Source organism: Equus caballus, chromosome 14 (genome assembly GCF_041296265.1).
Source record: "Equus caballus isolate H_3958 breed thoroughbred chromosome 14, TB-T2T, whole genome shotgun sequence".
Lineage (NCBI taxonomy): Eukaryota > Metazoa > Chordata > Mammalia > Perissodactyla > Equidae > Equus > Equus caballus.
In genome coordinates this window covers 45241664-45262230 of record NC_091697.1, presented here as the reverse complement: position 1 = coordinate 45262230, position 20567 = coordinate 45241664, and the positions used below count along the sequence as shown (strand labels likewise).

Below are 20567 nucleotides of genomic sequence, written 5' to 3'. Positions count from 1 at the left end.
AAAAAAGAAATTATACCAGTTCTCTACAATTTCAGAGGGTAGGAGCAGAGAGAATATTTTCTCACTCATTTTATGAGATCAGCATTATCTTAACACTGGAAGCAGTAAAAGGTATCACAAGAAAAGAAAATTACAGGCTAATATCTCACATGAACATACATGCAAAAAAAGTGCAACATAAACTTAGCAAATCCATCCAACAAGGTTTAAAAAGAATTATACTCCATGAGGAAGTGATATTTATCCCAGGTATGCAAGGCTGCTTCAAAACTCAATTAATCCATAACACAATCATATCGATAGTTGAAGTAAAAAGAAGTTGACAAAAGTCAACACTCATTCAAGATAAAGACTCTCAGTAAACTAGGAGTAGAGAGGACCTTCCTCAACTCGATAAAGAATGCCTATCAAAGCCCTACAATTATCATCATACTTAATGGTGAGAAAATCAGAGCTTTCCCATTCATCAGGTAAAAGGTCATCAGGCAAGGATGTCCCTCTGGCCAATCCTTTTCAATATCACACTGCAAATTCTAGCTGGTACAATAAAACAACAAAAGGAAATAAATGATATACACATTGGGAAGGAGGGAATACAACTCTCTTTTGTCTGCAGATGACATGATTGTCTATAAAGAAAATCCAAAAGAATGCACAAAAATAACTCCTGGAACTAAAGTTGTTATAGAAAAGTTGTAGAATACAGAGATAATTTACAAAAGTCTACTGCTTTCCTATGTAGTATCAATGAACAAGTGAATTTTGAGATTAAAAACACACCACCATTTACATTATCACCCACAAAAATGAAACATTTAACTAAAAGTCAAACAAAATATGTACACAACTTGTTTGAGGAAAGCTACGGAACTCTGATGAATGTAATGAAAGAACTAAATAAATGGAGAGATATTCCATGTTCATGAACAGGTAGACACAATATTATTGAGTCAATTCTTCCCAGCTTGACTTATAGATCCAGTGCAATTCCAATCTGAATTCCAGCAAGTTATTTTGTGAATATTGATATTCTAAAGCTTATATGGAAAGGTAAAACACCCAAGATAGCCAACACAATATTGAAAGAGAAGAGCAAGTTTGGGGGATTCACATGTTCCGATTTTAACGCAAACTACAGATCTGTAGTGATTAAAAAAAAAATGTGGTACTGGCGTGAGTATAGACATGTGTAACAATAGAATGGAACAGAAAGTGAAACTAAATTCATACGTATATGCTCAATTGACATTTTAAGACAAATTTTTTAGGGTAGTTTATGTACATGTAGCACATTGATACTTCTCCTCCAGTAATCCATCTTCATTGCTACCGCTAAAATCAAGCTTTAAATGAGCGTTTGGCCACCCAAATAAAGCCGGCTTTTTGTTGGCTGAGAGATGGAGAGAAACGGAGAAGCATAGGACTCGGACCACTAATGAAAATCCTAGATTGATGAAGGCAAGGTGTCTGGCATCCCAGGGTTACCATCCTATCTTTTGACAGATTTGTCGAACAATAGAACAATAGAATGCAATAGTAAGTCAAAATAAATCCATACATATATGTTCAATTGACATCGTGACAAATTTTTTAGAGTCGTTTTAGTTTACCACAAGTTTGAGGAGGTACAGGGATTTCCCATCTACTTCATGCTCCACGCATGCATAGATTCCTCATTGATAACGTCACTCAGCAGAACTCTACATTTTTTTTTACCAGTGATGAACCTACATTGACACATCATAATCATCTGAAGTCCATAGTTTACCCTACAGTTCACTTTTGATGTTGTAGATTCTGTGGTTGTGGACAGAAGTTTAATAAAATATATCCATGATTATAATATCGTACAGAGTATTTTCAGTGTCCTACGAATCCCTGTGATCTACCTATTCATTTCTCTCCCCTGGCCTCCACTCAACCTCCGGCAACCACTGATCTTTTCGTTTGTCTCCATAATTTTGCCTTTTCCAGAATGACATATACTTGAAATCATACAGTTTATCACCTTTTCAGATAGGTTTCTTCACATAGCACTAGGCATTGAAGTTTCCTCCTTGTCTTTTTATGGCTTGATAGCTCATTTCTTTTTATGGAAGAAGAATATTCCATTTTCTGGATGTACCACAGTTTATCCATTCACCTGCTGAAGGACACCTTGATTGCTCCCAAGTTTAGGCAATTATCCATAAAGCTACTGCCTTAATAAAAGTTTTCGTGTAGACATAAATTTTCAACTCCTTTGGATAAATACCAGGGAGCACAATTGCTGGATCATATGATAATGGTATGTTTAATTTTGTAAGCAACTACCAAACTGTCCTCAAAAGCAGCTGTGCCATTTTGCATTCCCATCAGCAATGTATGAGAGTTACTATTGCTCCACATCCTCTCCAGCATTTGGTGTGGTTAGTCTTCCAGATTTTAGTCTTTCTAATACATCTGTAGTGGTATCTCATTAATGGTATCTCAATTTCTTTGGAGGGAGGGTGAGGATGATTGGCCCTGAGCTAACATCTGTGGCAATCTCTCTCTATTTTTTGTATATGAGTTGCTGCCATAGTGTGGCTTGATGAGCAATGCGTAGGTCCTTGCCCTGGAGCAAACCCATGAACCCTAGGTCACCAAAGTGCAGCATGCAACTTAACCACTATGTCACTTAGCCAGCCCTATCTCACTGTTTTCTTAATTTGAATTTCCCTGATGACATACAATATAGCATATCTTTTCGTATGTTTCTTGCCATCTGTATATCTTCTATGGGGAGGTGTCTCTTAAGGTATTTGGCCCACTTTTTATCAGAAAATTGTTTGACTAGTGTTAGTTTTAAGAGTTTTTTGTACATCTTGGATAACAGTCCTTTATCAGATGTGTCTTTTGCAAATATTTCTCCCAGTTTGGGGCTGTCTTCTCGTTCTCTTGATATGGTCTTTCACAGAACAGAAGGTTTTAATTTTAATGAATCTGTTTTACCAATCATTTCTTTCATGGATAAAGCCTTTGGTATTGTCTCTAAAATGCCGTCACCATACCCAAAGTCATCTAGGTTTTCTCCTTTGTTATCTTCTGGGTACTTTATAGTTTTGCATTTTACATTAAAACCTATGATCCATTTTGAGTTAATTTTTGTGAGGGGTGCAAAGTCTGTGTCTCGATTAACATTTTTGCATGTAGAAGTTCAGTTGTTTCAACGCCATTTCTTGAGAAAACTCTCTTTGCTCCATTGTATAGCCTTTGCTGCTTCAGAACAGTCAACTATATTGATGGAGGTCTACTTTTGGGCTCTCTATTCTGTTTCATTTGTCTACTTGTCTATTTTTTCGCTAATACTTCACCGTCTTTATTAATCCCTTGCTTTTGGACAAGAGCTCCAAGAAAATTAAATGAAAATGAAAGTCTTTGGACAAGTGGCACTATGACAAATGGATAGCCACATGCAAAAGTATAGCTTTGGACCCATAATTCTCACCAGACTCAAAAATTAACTCAAACTGTAGCAAAGATTTAAATGCAAATACTAATGCTATCAAACTCTTAGAAGGAAACCTAGGTGTAAATCTTCATGAGTGTGCATTAGACAGCAATTTCTTTATATGACACCAAAGGCACAAGCAACAAAGAAAAAAACAGATAAGTTGGAATTCATCACTTTTAAAACTTGTTTTGCATCAAGGGACAGTATCAAGAAAGTAACACAGACAACCTAAAAACAAGAGAAATCGTTTGCAATTGAGAAGTCTAATAAGTGCCAGGGATCCAGATCACGTAAAGAACACTGGAAACTCAAAACAACAAATACAGAAGATAGTTTAAAAATGGGCAGAGGATTTACATAGACGTTTCCCCAGAGAAGATATAGAAATGGCAAGGAAGCACATGAAAAGGTGTGCAATATGGTTAATCATAAGGGGAATGTAAAGCAAACTACAGTGGAGTACTAGTTCACACCCTCTAGGGTGAATATAGTTTTTTAACATGACAACTTCTGAATTTGGGTGAGAATATGGAGAAACTGGAACCCTCATACAGTCCTGGTGGAAATGTAAGATGGTACACTCATTGTGGAAATCATTTTGGCATAGAGTTACTATTCAAATTTCCACTGCTGGATATTTATCCGTGAGAAATGGAAATACATGGTGACACAAAACTGGTACAAGAATGTTCACAGCTGCAGTATTCATAATAGCCAATAAGTGAATACAATCTAAATGTCTATCAACTGATAGACAGATAAACAAAGGTGGTATATCCATACATTGGGCTATTACTCAGTCATAAAAAGGAAAGAATATGAGTACGTGCTACAACAGGGATGAACCTTGAAAACCTAGAGCTACATGAAAGATGTCGTTCACAAAAGACCACAAACCATATATATAGATATTTCTATAAGACCACAAACCATATATCTATATATTTCATTTCATGTGAAAAACATACACTTATCCTATGATTGCATTTCTATGAAATGCCCAAAATAGGCAAATCCACAGAGGAAAGAAGTAGTTTAGTGGTGGCCAGGGATTGATGGGGAATTGGGAAGAAGTGTTGTTTTGTTTGTTTTTGTTTTTGAAATGGGAGAGAGGATGGAAATGTTCTGAAATTAGATAGTGGCGATGGTTGTACAACATTGTGGAGAAATATTACAAAAAATACATAATTGTCTGCTTTAAAGTGACAAATTTGAAGTTTTATTAATTTTATCTCAATTAAAAACACACTATTTCTCTTATCAAATGTCAGATTTTAAATATTGTTAGCTTTCCTGTGTCTCACTTTCATTATAGCTGAAACTTGGAGCTGATGTCTATCCAACAAGATTCTTCTAAAAACTAAGTTCCATAACACGTGGGATGTGGGAGGCTGACCCACAAAGCTTGTGTGGAAATAGTCATGCAGTGAGGTGGATCCCTATTCACGAATGGATACGAACTTCCACCAGTACACTGATCGTTCCTAGAAGACGATTACAACATTTCCCTTTGTTGACCAACTTTTCCTGTGAGTATACATTCCTCAAAGCATAGTAGGGTGTTTTGTTCATAATATGACGCATAAAAGTAAAGAGAAAAAATTAAAATCAATTTTTCAAAAGTAAAAACAACATACGTACGCATTTGTCAGCATTCACTGAATAAGGTGTTCTATGTGGGTTCTCTGTAATGAAAATGGCCATGAAAGTGAATGTATTTTCATCGTGTGGCTCTAAAACTGTACATTCTACTAAATGTTTTCATTAAGAATTAATACTAAAGAATGTAAATGAATGAGCACCTCCCACAAGGATCACCCTTTTATAGTAGAAGATGTTTAGTGAAAAGAAAAGCAGGTCTGATATCATATATGGAGCAAATTGATACTTCTCTTCCAGTAGTCAATCTACAATTCTGCCACTAGAATCAAGCTTTAAAGGAGCATTTGGCCACCCAAATAAAGCCAGCTTCTCCTTGTCTGAGAGACGGAGAGAAATGGAGAAGCTTAGGACTTGGACTACTAATGAAAATCCTAGATTGATGAAGGCAGAGTTGCCTTGCATTCCAGGGTTACCAACCTATCTTTGGACTGATTTGTGAGAGATAAAGAAAGTAATATAACTTCTTCTCCCAAACCTCAGATGCCTTACAATATCATTGGATGGGCTCTGCAATTCATTTAATTATACACGTCCTATATTTTAGAATTGAAGTCCATATTGCCTAACCTTTGGGATCACAGATTGACCTGGAGTACTTGTTAGAAGTCAAGCTCCCAGATGTCTCTCCTAGAGGTTTTGATTCTTTAGGATAAAGAAGAGCCCAAGTGTCTGTAGTGTTAATAAACATCGAAGTAATGCATTATGTGTTCACCTTTGAAAACATTTCTTTAATAGTATTACCAAAAGTATTGTGTGCTGCACCTGTTAACCAACCAAAGAAAGAAATGGTATTTTAAGAAAGATGCTATTATTTAACTTCTATTGATTGAAATATTTATGATTGTAAATTCCATTAGGCTTTATATTATCAAATAAAATGGAAGATAGTTTTCCAATTGCCAGTCATAATTCAACATAGAGGATAAAAATCTTTCAATCACAGATTCTTAGAATTAGAAAAATTCTTCAACATCCTATATTTCAACTTATATACCACAGAAGGCCTTGTGTGGTCCTCTAGGTATTTTAAGCTCTGACTGAGAAGACTCTAATTGCTTCTGGAATCCACTGCAAAACGGGATTGCAATGAAAGGCATAGAAATGTGTAGCTCTGGCAGACTCAGCATTCACGATAATGAAGAAAATCAAATTTTCCACCAGATTCACTGTAAGAAAGCAAAAGACAGAGAAAGAAAAAGAAATTATTGAAGGAACATTTAAAATTGCCTGCGTATTGCATGAAGAGCTTCTAAATGAGGTGGATTTGAACATAGAAGAAGGGAGGCTGTGCTCCATGACCACAAGCAGCTGGGCCCTGTCTGCTCCCCAGGTCTGCACACGTCCTCCCCTGACCTGGGCTCCATGACTCTCCCTACGTGCTCAGTCCTGACTCAGTCTTTGAACCTTCCCAGATCTGAGAGAGGACAGGACCAGAGATTGTCTTAGAGGTCCTCTAGAAGTAGAAGCCAAGTAGAGGATTAAATGAGAGGAAACACCTGTGAGGGAAAATGGGCTTGCACAAAGGTTGGCCAAAACTGTAGACTGCAGACTCCTTTAGAGTGAAGGACACAGGAAGGAAGGTCAGGTGGAAGTGTCCTAGAATGCCCTGCTCTCTCAGGAAGGTTAGGAGTCTGTCATGGAGTTCAGGAACCCAAGGGGACCAGCAGAGGAGTCCCTTCCAGCAGGAATGGGCCCATTGTGATGGGTTTCAGAGTTCTGTAGTCAGTAAGGTTTTTGCTCAGTCACGCTCCCTGTAGCTTGCAGCTACATCACGGAGATTACCACTTCACATCTGGACTTCGGAATTACCTTTTATTGGACATTAGACTTCCATTCGTAAGTCATAATAATTAAATAAGTTAATTGGTTTATACATTTGTGGAATATCCCATAGAGTTATAATGAGACATCAAATACAAAACTGCTTTCGGAAACAAGAACTTAAGGGATAGGCACAAGTGTGTTTCTGTGGCTTTTACAGAGATAGTAATTTTCCAAAGATACTGAGCCTACATTATCAGAAATATGGATGTTCCTATCATTTTGTGATGGTATTTTCATTATTTGGGAAGAGCCAATATTTAACTTTTCATTCTTACATCCTATAACTGCAGAAAACGCATGGATTGGGATAAGTTTCACCATTGGTTGCGCAGATTGGATTCCATTCTCTGGTGCATAAATGTAATCGATCTTTAAACACGTCACAGTCCGGGTCCTAAGCATAAGGAGACAACACAAAATTTATCAGATAATAAACTGAATAAAATATTCTTTGTTCTTAATACAAAATGTCATGCATCAAAAAGGTATAAATACATTGTATACTGAGGTTTAAAAAGAAACATGAAGGTACCCACAACACGCTTAGACATAAAATACGATTCATATATTTTTACAAACACAATACTATTTTCAGAAAATCAGCAAAGGGTAGAATGTGTTTTGAAAATTTAGTGACTCTGCCCCTGTGTCCCCTACACCTGGGTCAGATTTCTCCCATTATTTCATACCACAAGAATCATAAAAGTAAATTTCCTATAATTCCCTTGTGTTTCTCAAGAGTTTCACTAATAGATGCTCTAATTTCAGATCATCACTGCATATGTATTTATTCATATATTTGAGTGTTTGTGCACGGGTATACAATCAAATAGAATACATGTTGTGTGTTTAGTGATAGTAGTGCTGGGAATTTACATAAATGAACAATACTGTGTGTATTCTTACATGACTCACTTTTAAAGGTGTTTGCAACCTTTATCTATTCAGGTGTTTAGAACTATAGTTAATTTATTTCACCTCTATGTAACATTCCACTCCATGAATGAATGAAAATTTTTGTTTACCTAATTGTAAGTGGAAAATTATTTTAAATCTTCTTGTTTTTCTAGGATAAACAATTCTACTTTAAACACTCCTTAACTGATATCCAATACTTGTATATAACAAGACTTACACATGGTATTGGAATTTTTGAATAACTGAATATTTTTATCTTGTCTACAATGCTGAATGATTCTTTTTTGTGAGAATAAGGAAGATTATCCCTGAGCTAACTTATGCAGCCAATCCTCCTCTTTTGGCTGAGCAAGATGGACCCTGAGCTATCATCCATGCCCATCCTCCTATACTTTATATGTGGGATGCCTGCCACAGCTTGGCTTGACTAGCAGTGTGTAGGTCCTCACCCAGGATCTGAACTGGAGAAGCACAGACCGTGGAAGCAGAGTGCTTAATCTTAACTACTTCCCACCAGACTGGCCCCCAAATGATCTTATAAGGGTGGCGAGATTCTTTTTCTTGAACTCAGTATAATAATAACACAGGCTTTTTTTTCTTGTTTCACTTTGTGAAGGATCATTCTCTTGTACATTTTGTTTGATGAAATTTGCTATGAAAAAAATTACTAGTTTTACGATTTCAATTCCCAAATTAACCAATACTAACTTACTATTCTTCGAACTGTGTTTGGTCTTGAAAAAGAAGTTTCTGCAACCAAAACACAAAAGGCAAATTAAAACTAAGAAGAAGAGGAGAAAACTATCAGAGTATACAGTACGAAGATCCCCCATCTTTTGGTAGCAAGATACCAGGCAAATTACCTACTCCGTACCCTGCAAGTAACGAGGGGAGCCTTTGGGATGGTAGCAAAACAATAAGTTCACAAAATAACTCGAAATCTGGAAACATAATTCCCAATTAACCTCACTCTGTGAAAAACAATTTTGTGTATTGTTTAGTAATCACCAAACCCTGCTTTTTTTCTGTCTTTTTTATAGATGAGACATCCACGTCAGAGACGACAATGCCTTGCTTAATGCCATTCATTATCCCTTACATAAAGTCACAAAATATGAGGAAATTAATTACTACTTAATTAAATTAGTACTTAGGTCTAAATCAGGGATCTATCCAATACCTTACAGCTACTTTACTCTGAAATTCATGGGTCCACCTTATGCTTTAAAGAAGGTAAGCTGTCTGCAGAGGGATGGATGAGTTCTCTCCACACATGAAACCTTGACTCTACTCAGAGCTGTCAAACAACAAAGCAGATTGTCAAGGAAGCCCTGATCCAGAAAACATCATTACTCCCCACACTTTGCTCTCAGCAGTCATGGAATCTGACCTCCAGAAACTCTTCACCCTAAAGATAGGTAAATGTCTTTCATTGTAGGTGGAGGAAAAGCTAGGTTCCACTGCTCATTCTAACGCACTTCTCTGTCTCCACGTCTCTAAAGTGGGAAAGAAGAGAAAGAAAACTACTGATGCAATTTTTAAAAGGATATTTGTAAACCTGCTCTATTTCATTTTGCCAGTTTAAGTATTACAAACCCAGTAAAACAAACTCCTCCATTCCTAGACCATAGCAGTTGTTTCCTAAATTTTCTAAGATATGAGAAATGCTTCATCGAGGACTGAAAACTTTACTCACCAGAATGTAGAGGAAATAGTAAGACAACAACAAAAATAGCTTTCATCCATGATGAGAAGAAAGACATTTTGTCAAGTCTGTAGAAGAAACCCATAGGACTGTTCGTAACACATGGCACAGGGACAAATGGCCCGTTTCCCGATGAAAGTTTCTTATGGGGGAGGGAATCGCTCTACTCCCCTAGATTCCTTATTATAGAGGACTATCCACTTTTTTCTTCCTCCAACTCACAATCAACAAGACATGCATGTGAACAGAAGGCCTCATAGAGACTCGAGAGAAACACTAGGCCAAGTCCTCCGTGCACATCGGAGAAGGAGCCATTTGCTCTCCCAGCCTTTGGCTCAGCCCACAGGGAGCCTGGCTGCATTTAAGGAAACATGCACTTGGGAATCTCAGGTTTTCCTCAGAAAATACAAGCAGTTCTTTCAGGAAAGACTCAGTTGCAGCTGTCCTCACAGCAATGCTCTTCACCAGGGCTCCCTCCACAGTGTCCCCGCTGGACCTACCTGAAACAGAGAAGGCCGTGGGGAGCGAGGCCGACACCTCCACAGACCGTGCCGAGCTTGTTCACCTCTTCTTCCCAACCACAGCCACCCAGCTGACGCGCTTCCTTTATTGATTTGTTGGTGAAGACCTCTCTGGGGGTGAGACAGATGGCTCCTGGCAGATAAGACGCTGAGGTATTCTCTGTTCTTCCTGGAGGCTGTAAATGAACTCGAGAGAGAGGTCTCACAAAGAAGTCTCAGTAGATATTCCCTCTGGAGGAGATTTGGGACAGTTTGATCTGATGTACCCAGAAGTATGGGGAAGGGAGGAGGGAAGATCAGTGCTTTGAAACCCTTAGAGATGAGATATGAAATCTTCCTAAGATACCGAATAGGAAGGAAAGGAGAATCAAAACAGGAAGGAGAATGAGTTTTGGGAATGGAGACTAGACACGTACCTAGACCCTTATCACTTGGCAACACTAGAAGCCCATGAGGCTCAATTGGAGATTTGATTTTGATTAAATTTTTGTTTTGCGATAACTGGAGATTCTCATAAAGGTGTAAGTCAAATGCAGAGAGTTCTCATGTCCCTTTCAACCAGTTTCCCCAGATGAGAACACCTTGTAAAACTATGGCAGAATATCACAACCAGGAATGTTCACAAAGCTCCCAGATGAGTGTTGGGGCTGCCAGCTTTGGGACCCTGGGCTACAGGACAGCTTGTGAATACTAAGAAGAGGAGAGAAAGAAGGCTCGGGTGTGAAATTGAGACCACCTGGGACAGGGCCCTAAATTCTAGGTTGAACAATTAGACCTTTACCTCAAAGTGAAGCGGGAGACCCTGTAGGGTTTGAGTGGGAGGAGATTTCATCAGAGCTGTTTAGCTGATCTGCTCCACAGCCTGACTCAGCGCAAAGAGCGTTGGCAGATGAAAGTCCTGAGTTCAAATCCCATCCACCACCAGGCAGCCTGGACACCGTATTCAGACTATGGAATCCACAAGTTACTAATTTTAAACGTGACAACAACTTCTGTCACATAGATTTGTCATAAATATTAGGGATAAAATATTAAAACAGTCTGCATTTAAATTGTCTCTTACACACACATTTGTGAGCCTAATCTAACTTGCCTTTTTTATCAGTGAAGAAAGCCAAGATTTAGACAAGAACCTCTGAGTCTAGCCCTGTTTCATGCTGATTCAATGGAAGGATAGCAATTCTGATAAATGCAAAAAGTTTTCCTTCATTACATTCAAGTGACTGTTGTGCTCATGCTGGCTCTTTGAAATCGTTACATGGACACCGTCAGAGACAGTTGTGCTGGCAAATCCTTCTGGCACATGACATCGGAGGGAAATATCAACTGAAGTTTAGAGTTGAATTTATTGTGACTTCCTTATGTCCCATGCACTGGACTTTTTCTCTTGTTCGTATTCATCGGCAGAGATTAAGAGCAGGAGACACTGCCTGTGATGAACAACAGGCCACAAGATTTTAAAATTAATGACTAAAGAGATTGTTAGAAGTATGGATTGTTTGTTGCACATCCATCTTTTCTGAAATGTTTAATAGTATAAATATATATATGCATAAATGTGCAGATATTTAATATACAACTATACTAAAATCACACACAAATATGCACATGGGTATATATTTAAAGATATATGCGCATGTATATATATGTGTGCCTGCCTGTGTGTACATATATGTACACATGTATACATCTCTATATATGTTTCTATACATGCATATATGTATGTAATAACACATATTTTATATACAATTATATATTAGCATCACATATATACAGAATATAGAGATATACACATTTATACATTTATCTCTCTCTATATAAATTTTCTAGGTAAGCTCCATATGTCATCACATGTGTTCTTATAAAAGAGAGACAAGAGAAGATTTGATGCAGACACAGAGGAAGATAGAGCTGAGAGAGATTTACAGATGCTGGCCTTAAAGGTGATAAAAGAAGATGATAGATAGATAGATAGATAGAGATAGAACAATAAAATCAAAGTTAATTCTCGTGGCTAGCTTTTTTCACTTAACTGTCAATGACATATCTTCAATATAAGAATATACAAACATACATAATTCCTTTAAAGGAATAAAGTTGGAATACAACATATTCCAAATTCTTTCCAACCTTAAGTTCCCTTGCTTTCAGATTATTTGAGCTGTTTTTGAGGAAGATTATTCCTGAGCTAACATCCCTGTCCACTTTGCTCTGCTGTATATGTGGAACGCCTGCCACAGCATGGCTTGATAAGCAGTGCATAGGTCTGTGAGGGGATCCATCCCGTGAACCCAGGGCCAGCAAAGCAGAGAGTGCGAGCTGAACCAGTACACCGTGGGGCGCGACCCTTGATTTCAGTATTTTTGTTCTCTGTTGGTAAGATTATCTAAGAACTCTAGGCCACAAAGAGTTTCTTCTATGTTCTCTTCTAAAATATTTATAGTTTTACTTCTTATCTTTAATCTATGCTTCATTTTATTTTAATCTGTTTTTTCCTTTGTTTTTCTTTCCTTTTTTTTTTTCTCCAAGAAAGTTTAGCCCTGAGCTAACTACTGCCAGTCCTCCTCTTTTTGACGAGGAAGCCTGGCCCTGAGCTAACATCCATGCCCATCTTTGTCTACTTTATATGTGGGACGCCTACCATAGCGTGAATGCCAGGCGGTGTGCAGGTCCACACCCGGGATCCCAACTGGCGAACGCCGGGCAGGTGAAAAGCAGAAGGTGCACACTTAACCGCTGAGCCACCGGGCCAGCCTCTTATTTTAATCTTTTAGTAGGGGTGAATTTCAGTTCAGTCTTCACTATTTGACTATTCCTGTCCAAGTGTTCCAGCACTAGTGGTTGAAAGAGTATACTTATTGCTTCAATTGTTTTACACCCATATTTCTGGGTTCTCTATTCTGTCCTACGGATCTATATCTAACTCCTCACTAATCCCACACTGTCTTCGTTATTGTAGCTACACAGTAAGAATAAAAATTTGGTATTGTGCTCGAGTTATATCCTGCTGCATGTAGACACCCAGTTTTCCCAACACCACTTGTCGAAGAGGCTCTCCTCGACCATCGTGTATTTTTACAATTATAAAAATAATAAAGCCATTGACTAGAGGGACTATTAAAAAGGTATGTAAGAACGATTGTTGGTGAGGATGTAGAGGAAACGGAATCCTCATACATCACTGGTGGAATGTGAGAAGGTACAGCCACTTTGGAAATTGGAGTCACAGATTCTTAAAAAATTCAACATAAACCTACCATACAAACCATCCATTCTCCTTCTAGATGTTTACCCAAGAAAAATGAAAACATAGGTCCATCAAAAGACCTGTGTGATAAGGTTCATAGTATTATTTTTCTTAATAGCCAAACAGTGGTAACAATCACAACGTACATAAACTAGTGGATAAATAAACAAATGTGGCCATACAATACAACACGAAATACTATTAAACGTTAAAAAGTAATGAACTATTGATTTATGCTCCAGTGTGAATGAACCACAAAAATATGTTGTGAAAGAAGCAGATACAAAAAAACATTGTTTCATTCTTTTTACATAAAATGTCCAGAGAAGTCAAAACAAGAGGAATGGAAAGTAGATGAGCGGTTGCCTGGGGTTGGGAGTGGGAAGATGGCATGAGCTGCAGCGGGAAGAAGGACATTTTTGGGGTAATGTAAACACTCTAAATTCAAACTGCTGTAGTAGTTGCTTTTGTCTCTCTCTATATGTATATATATATATTTTTTTTTAATTATTATATTATATCTAAAACTGATTAGCTTGGGTACATAAACATCCCAACAAACTGGTTTTTCAAAAGAATAAAATGGCAAGTTTTCTATCCAAACTCCCTTTCATTAACAAAATGTCAGGTTTAGAATATTGTTGAGTTTCCTGTGTCTCATTTTCACTTGCTCTAAAATGTAGAGCTGCTGTCTACCTAACGAGATGCTGAGGACAGCGAAGACAGATGACATGTGGGAAGCTGTTTCAGAGCTTTTGTGCAGAACAGTCATGCAGTGAAGGAGCATTTCCATTCGTTGGTGCATAATAACTTTAATCAGTACATTTAAATTCCTAGGGAACAGTGACTCTCTCTGCTTTTGCTCACCATCTTGCTTCTAGCATTGGACAGAGGGCATGACACATAGTAGGCCTTTAACTAAGTGGAAATAAGAGAAAAGAATACACAAATGAGTATAGGAGTGTTCACTGAAGAATTTTTTATAAGGTCATCTACAGAAAGAAAGGTGATGCAAGTGACCAAAAGCGTGTTTATAATATTCTGCAAATTAGCATTCTAATAGATGCTTTCCTTCAGAGGCATATTAGAGATGCTAAATGATTTAATAGCCCAACATTGACTGTTTTTTACATATAAAAGCATTTATTGCAAAGAACAGTGTGCCTGGCATAGTATATGTCATGGATTTCTAGTTGTCATCCTATACTCAATCTACATTTCTGCCATTACATTCAAAGTTTAAATAAGCCTTTGAACACACAGCTAAATCCTGCTTCTTGTGGCTGGAAGCTGGAGACGAATGGAGAGACATCTGACTTGGACATAATAAAAGAAGTCCTAAGTCAATGAAGGCACTGTTGCCTGCCATCCCGGGACCACCCATCTACCTCTCAACTGATTTATGACCAAGAATGAAAAACATATAATTTTTCCCCAAATCTCATAAATCTTAGCTTATCTTTCTATAGGTTCACATTCATTCAATTATAGATGTATCCTAGGTCTTAGAGGCTAAGCCAGTATTACCTAAGATCCACGATCATAATATAACCTGCGTTGCTCATTGGATTTTCAGTTTCTCAGAAACCTCTCCTGCAGGTTCTGAATCTTTAGAACAGAGAGAATCCAAGGCATCAGTACTTTTTGAACACCTACATAATGTAATAATTCTTCGCTTTGGAAAATCTCTCTTTGGTTACAGGTATCAAAAATGTGTGTATGTCTTGGGGCCAGTCCAGTGGCACAGGGCCTAATTTCACCCATTCCACTTCAGCAGTCCAGAGTTTGCTGGTTCAGATACCCAGTGTGGACCTACACACTGCTTGGCAAGCCATGCTGTGGCAGGAGTCCCACATATAAAGTAGAGGAAGATGGGCATGGATGGTAGCTCAGGGCTAATCTTCCTTAAAAAAATGAAAGAAAGAAAAAGTGTGTATGTCTTAACTCCTTACCCAACCGGAAAAACAAGGGCATTTTAATAAATATGATGCCATTTGACATTCTATCCAGCAAAATATTTCGGATTTCAAATTGTATTAGGTTTTATACTATTAAACACGTAATTAAGACACTAGTTATTCAAACTGCCATTGAAGACTTGAACATAGAGAATAAAAATCCTGAAATCAGGAAATCTCAAAGTTGGAAAGAACTTGGAAAATCCTCTATTTCACTTTGTATTCTCTAGAATTCACCTGACCCTTTAAGAAGGGAAGAACCTGATTGTGAAACTCTAATTGTCTGTAGAAGCCACTGCAAAATGGGATCACAATCAAAGCCATAGGAAGGTGTAGCTTCAGCAAAAAGTCAGCAGTTACCATAATGAGCAACCGTAAATTTGTCACCGCTTTCTCTGAAGAAAGAGTGAGAAAGAAAGAAACAATTATTAAAAGAACACATTACACTCTCCGGGCCATGCACAAAATGCCTCTAAATGAGGAGACTTGACCTTGGGACGTGACAGTGAAGATGTGAGGCTCCACTTGCCCAAGACACTGGACCCCACCTGCTCCCCGCCCTGCACATGGCCTCTGCCTACTGTGGAGCTGCTTGATCCTTACTACTTGCTCAGTCCTGACTTAACCTTCTGACTAGACCGAAGAAAGGAAGGCTTTAGGGATTATGTTAGTCCAGATCTTCGAAGAGGCAGACACACTTCTGAGAGCAAATGGGCAAAGATTTTATGAGAGGGAATGCACATGAAAGAAAATAGGAAGTGAGGCAAAAATGACTGGCAAAGTCTTGGCCCACAGACTCCTTCAGAATGAAGCAAAAAGGGAAGGGAATGGTTTCCTAGACTGCTCTGCACTCTAAGGAAGGTTTCAAAGGCCATCCTGATTTCAGGAGACAAGGTTGACAATCACATGAGGCCTTTCTACCATTAATGGGCCCATTGTGATGGATTTCAGAGTGTAGTTGTCAGTCTGCTCCTTGCTCAGTTATGTGCCTTGTGGCTGGAAGTCTGCAAGGCTGATTGTCATGACATCACCCAGGTCTACTCTAGAGAATTAGCACTTCGGAGTAACACCATACTGGCTACTAGTCCGCCAGTTATTCGTAATAAAGTCAATTAAGTTAAATTAGTTTGTTGTGCATTTCCAGGACTCCAGCATGGTTATGTTGATAGTTTAAATACTACTTTCAGAAGTAAGAATTTTTAGGACTGGTAGAAGGGTACTTCCTTGGCTTTTAGAGAAATATTACAGTTATTTTCTCTATCTGATAGTGCCTAGATTATCAGCCAATGGATCTTCTCATTTTGTGATGATTTCTTCACTACTTGAAAGAGCAAATATTTACTAGTGTGTTCCTAGTTGAATAAGATGCAAAAAATACATTATTGCAATAAGTGCAGCCACGGGTTGCACAGACTGGAAAATTTTCTCAAATTTTTAAGTGACTATATGCACTACAGTATGGCTGCAAAGCATAGACAATTTACACTTATTAGAGAAAGAATATTTGAATACAGTCTTCTTAGATCTTAATATAAAATGCCATACATCCTAAAAAGGATAAGTATATTCTATATTTAGATTTAAAGAAAAGCACTTTTGTAGTCACACAACAGTAATTAATAAACATTATCAATATTTTAATAAAAATATTCTATTAAGAAAAAGGCCTAAAAAACCTGCTACTAGCTGATTGCATTTTTAGAATATAGCCAACTGCCCCCCATAATCTTTCTCTCCTAGGTCCCATCTTTCTCATTCTTACACCCACACACAAAACAGAAAGTCACCAAACTAAATTTTCTGTTTATTGTTCCCCACACGCCTCTAGAATTTCAGTATGTAACAATACATACATTCATTAGATTTATATATTTGGTATAGTTTTGGATATCTTGGTAATTTATACAAAGAAAACCATACAATACGTATTGTTATCTTCCTCCTTTTATAGTCTCTGTGACCTTTAGATATACTGATTTGAGAGCCGTAATTTATTGATTTTCACCACTACTTGATAGTCCACTACGTGGACATATAGATAAAATTACTATTTATCTTCCTACAAATTGATAATTGAGGTGGTCCTTTTTTCCCTTTTGTTTTCTTGGGATGAATAATTACACTCTAAATACACTTTATATCTCTCAATTTTGTGCTCAACTAATAACTACCCATGAGTGGAATTTTGGGGTAATAGGCAAATATACTATCACCTGTATGGATAATGCTAAATGGTTTTGCATTGCTTCCTAGATGCTAATCTCGACCTTGGTGTAATACGAACCCATTCATAATTTTGCTTTTTGAAGAATGAGTCTTTCGTACATTTCGTTTGGTCAATTTTGCTGTGATATTAAAAATTAAAGATGATTAAAAATTTACATGTTCCAAATGAACCAGTAGCAGCTTATGGAATTCCTGTAATTTGGTGATTTTAGAAAAGCAGTTTCTGTAACCAAAGAACAGTTTTAAAAGATAAGAAACCCACACATATATTTGTAGCAGAAATGTAGGCAAATGACCTACTCAAAAAACTGCAACTAATTGCAGTAAGAATTCTGTGAAAGTAACAAAAATATACATTCTCAAATATATACAAACCCTAGAAGGAAATAATCCCCAGATTAAACTAGCTCTGTGAAAAATAGTAGCATATATTATTTTTGGTAACTCCTGATGCCCTACTTGAAGATACCAATTTTGTAAAGCTTCCTAAAAGAGACATTTCATTGTGATGGAAGACAGTGCCCTGTGTGAAGTCACTTAACTATGAAGAAATTCTGCTCTATTTTCGGAGTTCTATTGGATACCTAACAGGGCCTTTTTTCTTAACTTCATGGGCCACTTTGAGCGTTAAGCAAAATAACTGCTCACCTGAGATGTGGGTGAGTTCTTTCCTTACACAAGGCCTTGATTTCAGGGACTCGGAAATGATAATCTGATTTTCAAAGAATGTCAGATCTGGAAGCAATCATTCCATCCCGACATTTTGCATTTAACAACCATGGAATCTGGGCCTCAAAAGGAAAAGGAACTTCGGTGAAGTTCTTGAGACACAGATGAACGAAGAGCTAAAGTCTACTGTCCGTGCTAACTCACTACACTGTTTCAACTTCTATATGAGAGAAGTGAGGAAAACCAATTCAAGGGTGAAATATTTAAAAGGGATTTGTAACATGCTCTGTGTCGTTTTAATAGTGTAAGAAAAACAAACCCGGTAAAACAACCACTGCATTCTTAAGTTACAGCAGAAAGCTTTCTTTATTTCTAGGACACACAAAGTTTTTTGCACAGGACTAGAACGTTTACTCACCAGAATAAAGAGTGAAGGCCAAGATGATGAAAATATCTTTGATCTATGATGAGAAGAGAGGCATGTGAGCGAGTCTGAGGAAGAAACCCCTTGAAGATATTTGCAACAATGGCACAGGGCACATTGCTCAATTTCAATGGACAGGCAAACAGAATCCAGGGCCAATTTAGAAAGTGTCTTCCTTATGAAGGAACTACTTGAACCCCCCGTGTTCCTAGTTAGGGTGGACTGTTCCCTCAGTTCTTCCCTTCGACCCTATAATACAACAAGAAATATCATGTCAACAGATGGCTCCCCAAGACACATGAGAGAAAGTTCACAAAAAGTTCTTGGTGAACACAGGAGAAGGAGTTGATTACACTCCCAAACCTTTGAGTCAACCCACAAGAAGACTGGCCACACTTAGAGTAAACATGCTCATTTGAATTTCACTGTTCTCTTCAGAAAAATAGGAAGAGTTACATACAGAAGGTTCAATCTGGAGCAATACTCACAGCAAGGCTATACACCAGGACTACCTGGCTAGGTTCCGCACTTGACCCACCTCACACGAAGGGACAACAGACAGTGAAGCAACAGTGGCTATCTTGTTCATCTTTCCTTCTCCACCATCAAGCTCCATCCAAAGAAGTCACCATTGCTGATATTAGAGTGAGGAGCTTGTTAGCTCTTATCTGGGCAGATAAGAGACAGAGGTATTACATGTCCTCAGTGGGGGCTATAAAGCAGGTCATGAGAGATGCCTCCCAAATATTCATCACTACATCTTTCCTCAGCAGGAGGCTTGGAACAATCTGATCTGATGAACACAGGAGTATGAGGAGGAAAGAAGGAAATACGTGCAGGTATAGATTTTGAGATAGAGAAAATATGTGAAATCTTTTGAAGCTGATGCATTGGAAAGGGACAAGAAAATCGAGCAGGACAAAGAAGAAAGAGTTTGGAAATGTTAATACAAAAAGGGTTTAATCTTAGAACTTAAAAAAACTTTACATATATTAGAATCATCTGGAGATTTTTAAAGTGAAGAGATGCCCCATCCCACTATGAAGCTTGTGAATTAATTCTGTACATGAGTCCAGGGCTTGGTATGTTTTAAAAGCTTCTAGATGGGACTCAGGCACAGCCAGATTTGGGAAACCCTGGGATAGAGCAAAGGATTTGAATTTCTGGAATGGCAGCGAAAGAAATCTGGTGATTGAAGTTGAGACCAGATGGGACATTGCCTTACATTCTATGTTAAATCATTTGATCTTTCCCTCCATGGTAATTGAGAGACACTAAAGGCTTTTGAACCGAGGGAGATTTGGGGTCAGTTATTTTCTTCCTCACTAGCCAATCAGCTTTACAGAGTGATTCAATGTAAAGGATCAGTAGACTTGAGCTCGCAGAAGAAAGTATCAGTGAATGAGGTTAGGTCAATAGTCAGTAAGAAATCTCACAAAGAGAAACTAAAATAAAGAGATAAATTTAACAACCTCAAGGAAATTTTGAACAACATTACGTGCACCAACATATGCATAACAGAACAGTAGAATACAAGGAGAAAAAAGACCAGAACAATATTATCAAAGAAATAAAAGCTGAGAATTTCTCAAATTTGATTTAAAAAGCACTATTCTACACATGTAAGAAGGTGAACTACGATTAAGTTAAAAGTAAAAAAAAAATCCAAATCCAGACACATCATGGCCAAAATATTGAAAGTCAAAGATAAAGAGAGCATGTTGAGAGGAGCAAGAGAAAAATAACCTGACATATACAAGGGATCAAAAAGATATTTAACAGCTAACTTCTGATCAAAAAAATATGGACACTAAAAGCAGTGGTAGAACATAATCCAAGTACTGAAAGAAAAAGATTTCAACTAAGAACCTTATATCTAGAATAATATCTTAGCAAATTGAAGGCAAAATAAAGACATTCTTGGGGGCAAACATACTA

The 20567-nt window shown here is 37.7% G+C and overlaps 1 protein-coding gene across 1 annotated transcript; it reads right to left on the bottom strand.

The window, feature by feature from the left end:
• Positions 1-4683: 4683 nt before the first annotated feature.
• LOC138917278 (uncharacterized) lies at positions 4684-19402 on the bottom strand. The gene is made up of 7 exons (XM_070233072.1): positions 19168-19402; positions 18624-18878; positions 10085-10281; positions 9576-9652; positions 8592-8629; positions 7237-7355; positions 4684-6303 (listed from the first exon to the last, which is right to left on the bottom strand). Exons 1-7 carry the CDS (start codon positions 19243-19245, stop codon positions 6258-6260), a joined length of 810 nt encoding a protein of 269 aa, XP_070089173.1. The 5' UTR covers positions 19246-19402; the 3' UTR covers positions 4684-6257.
• Positions 19403-20567: the final 1165 nt, after the last annotated feature.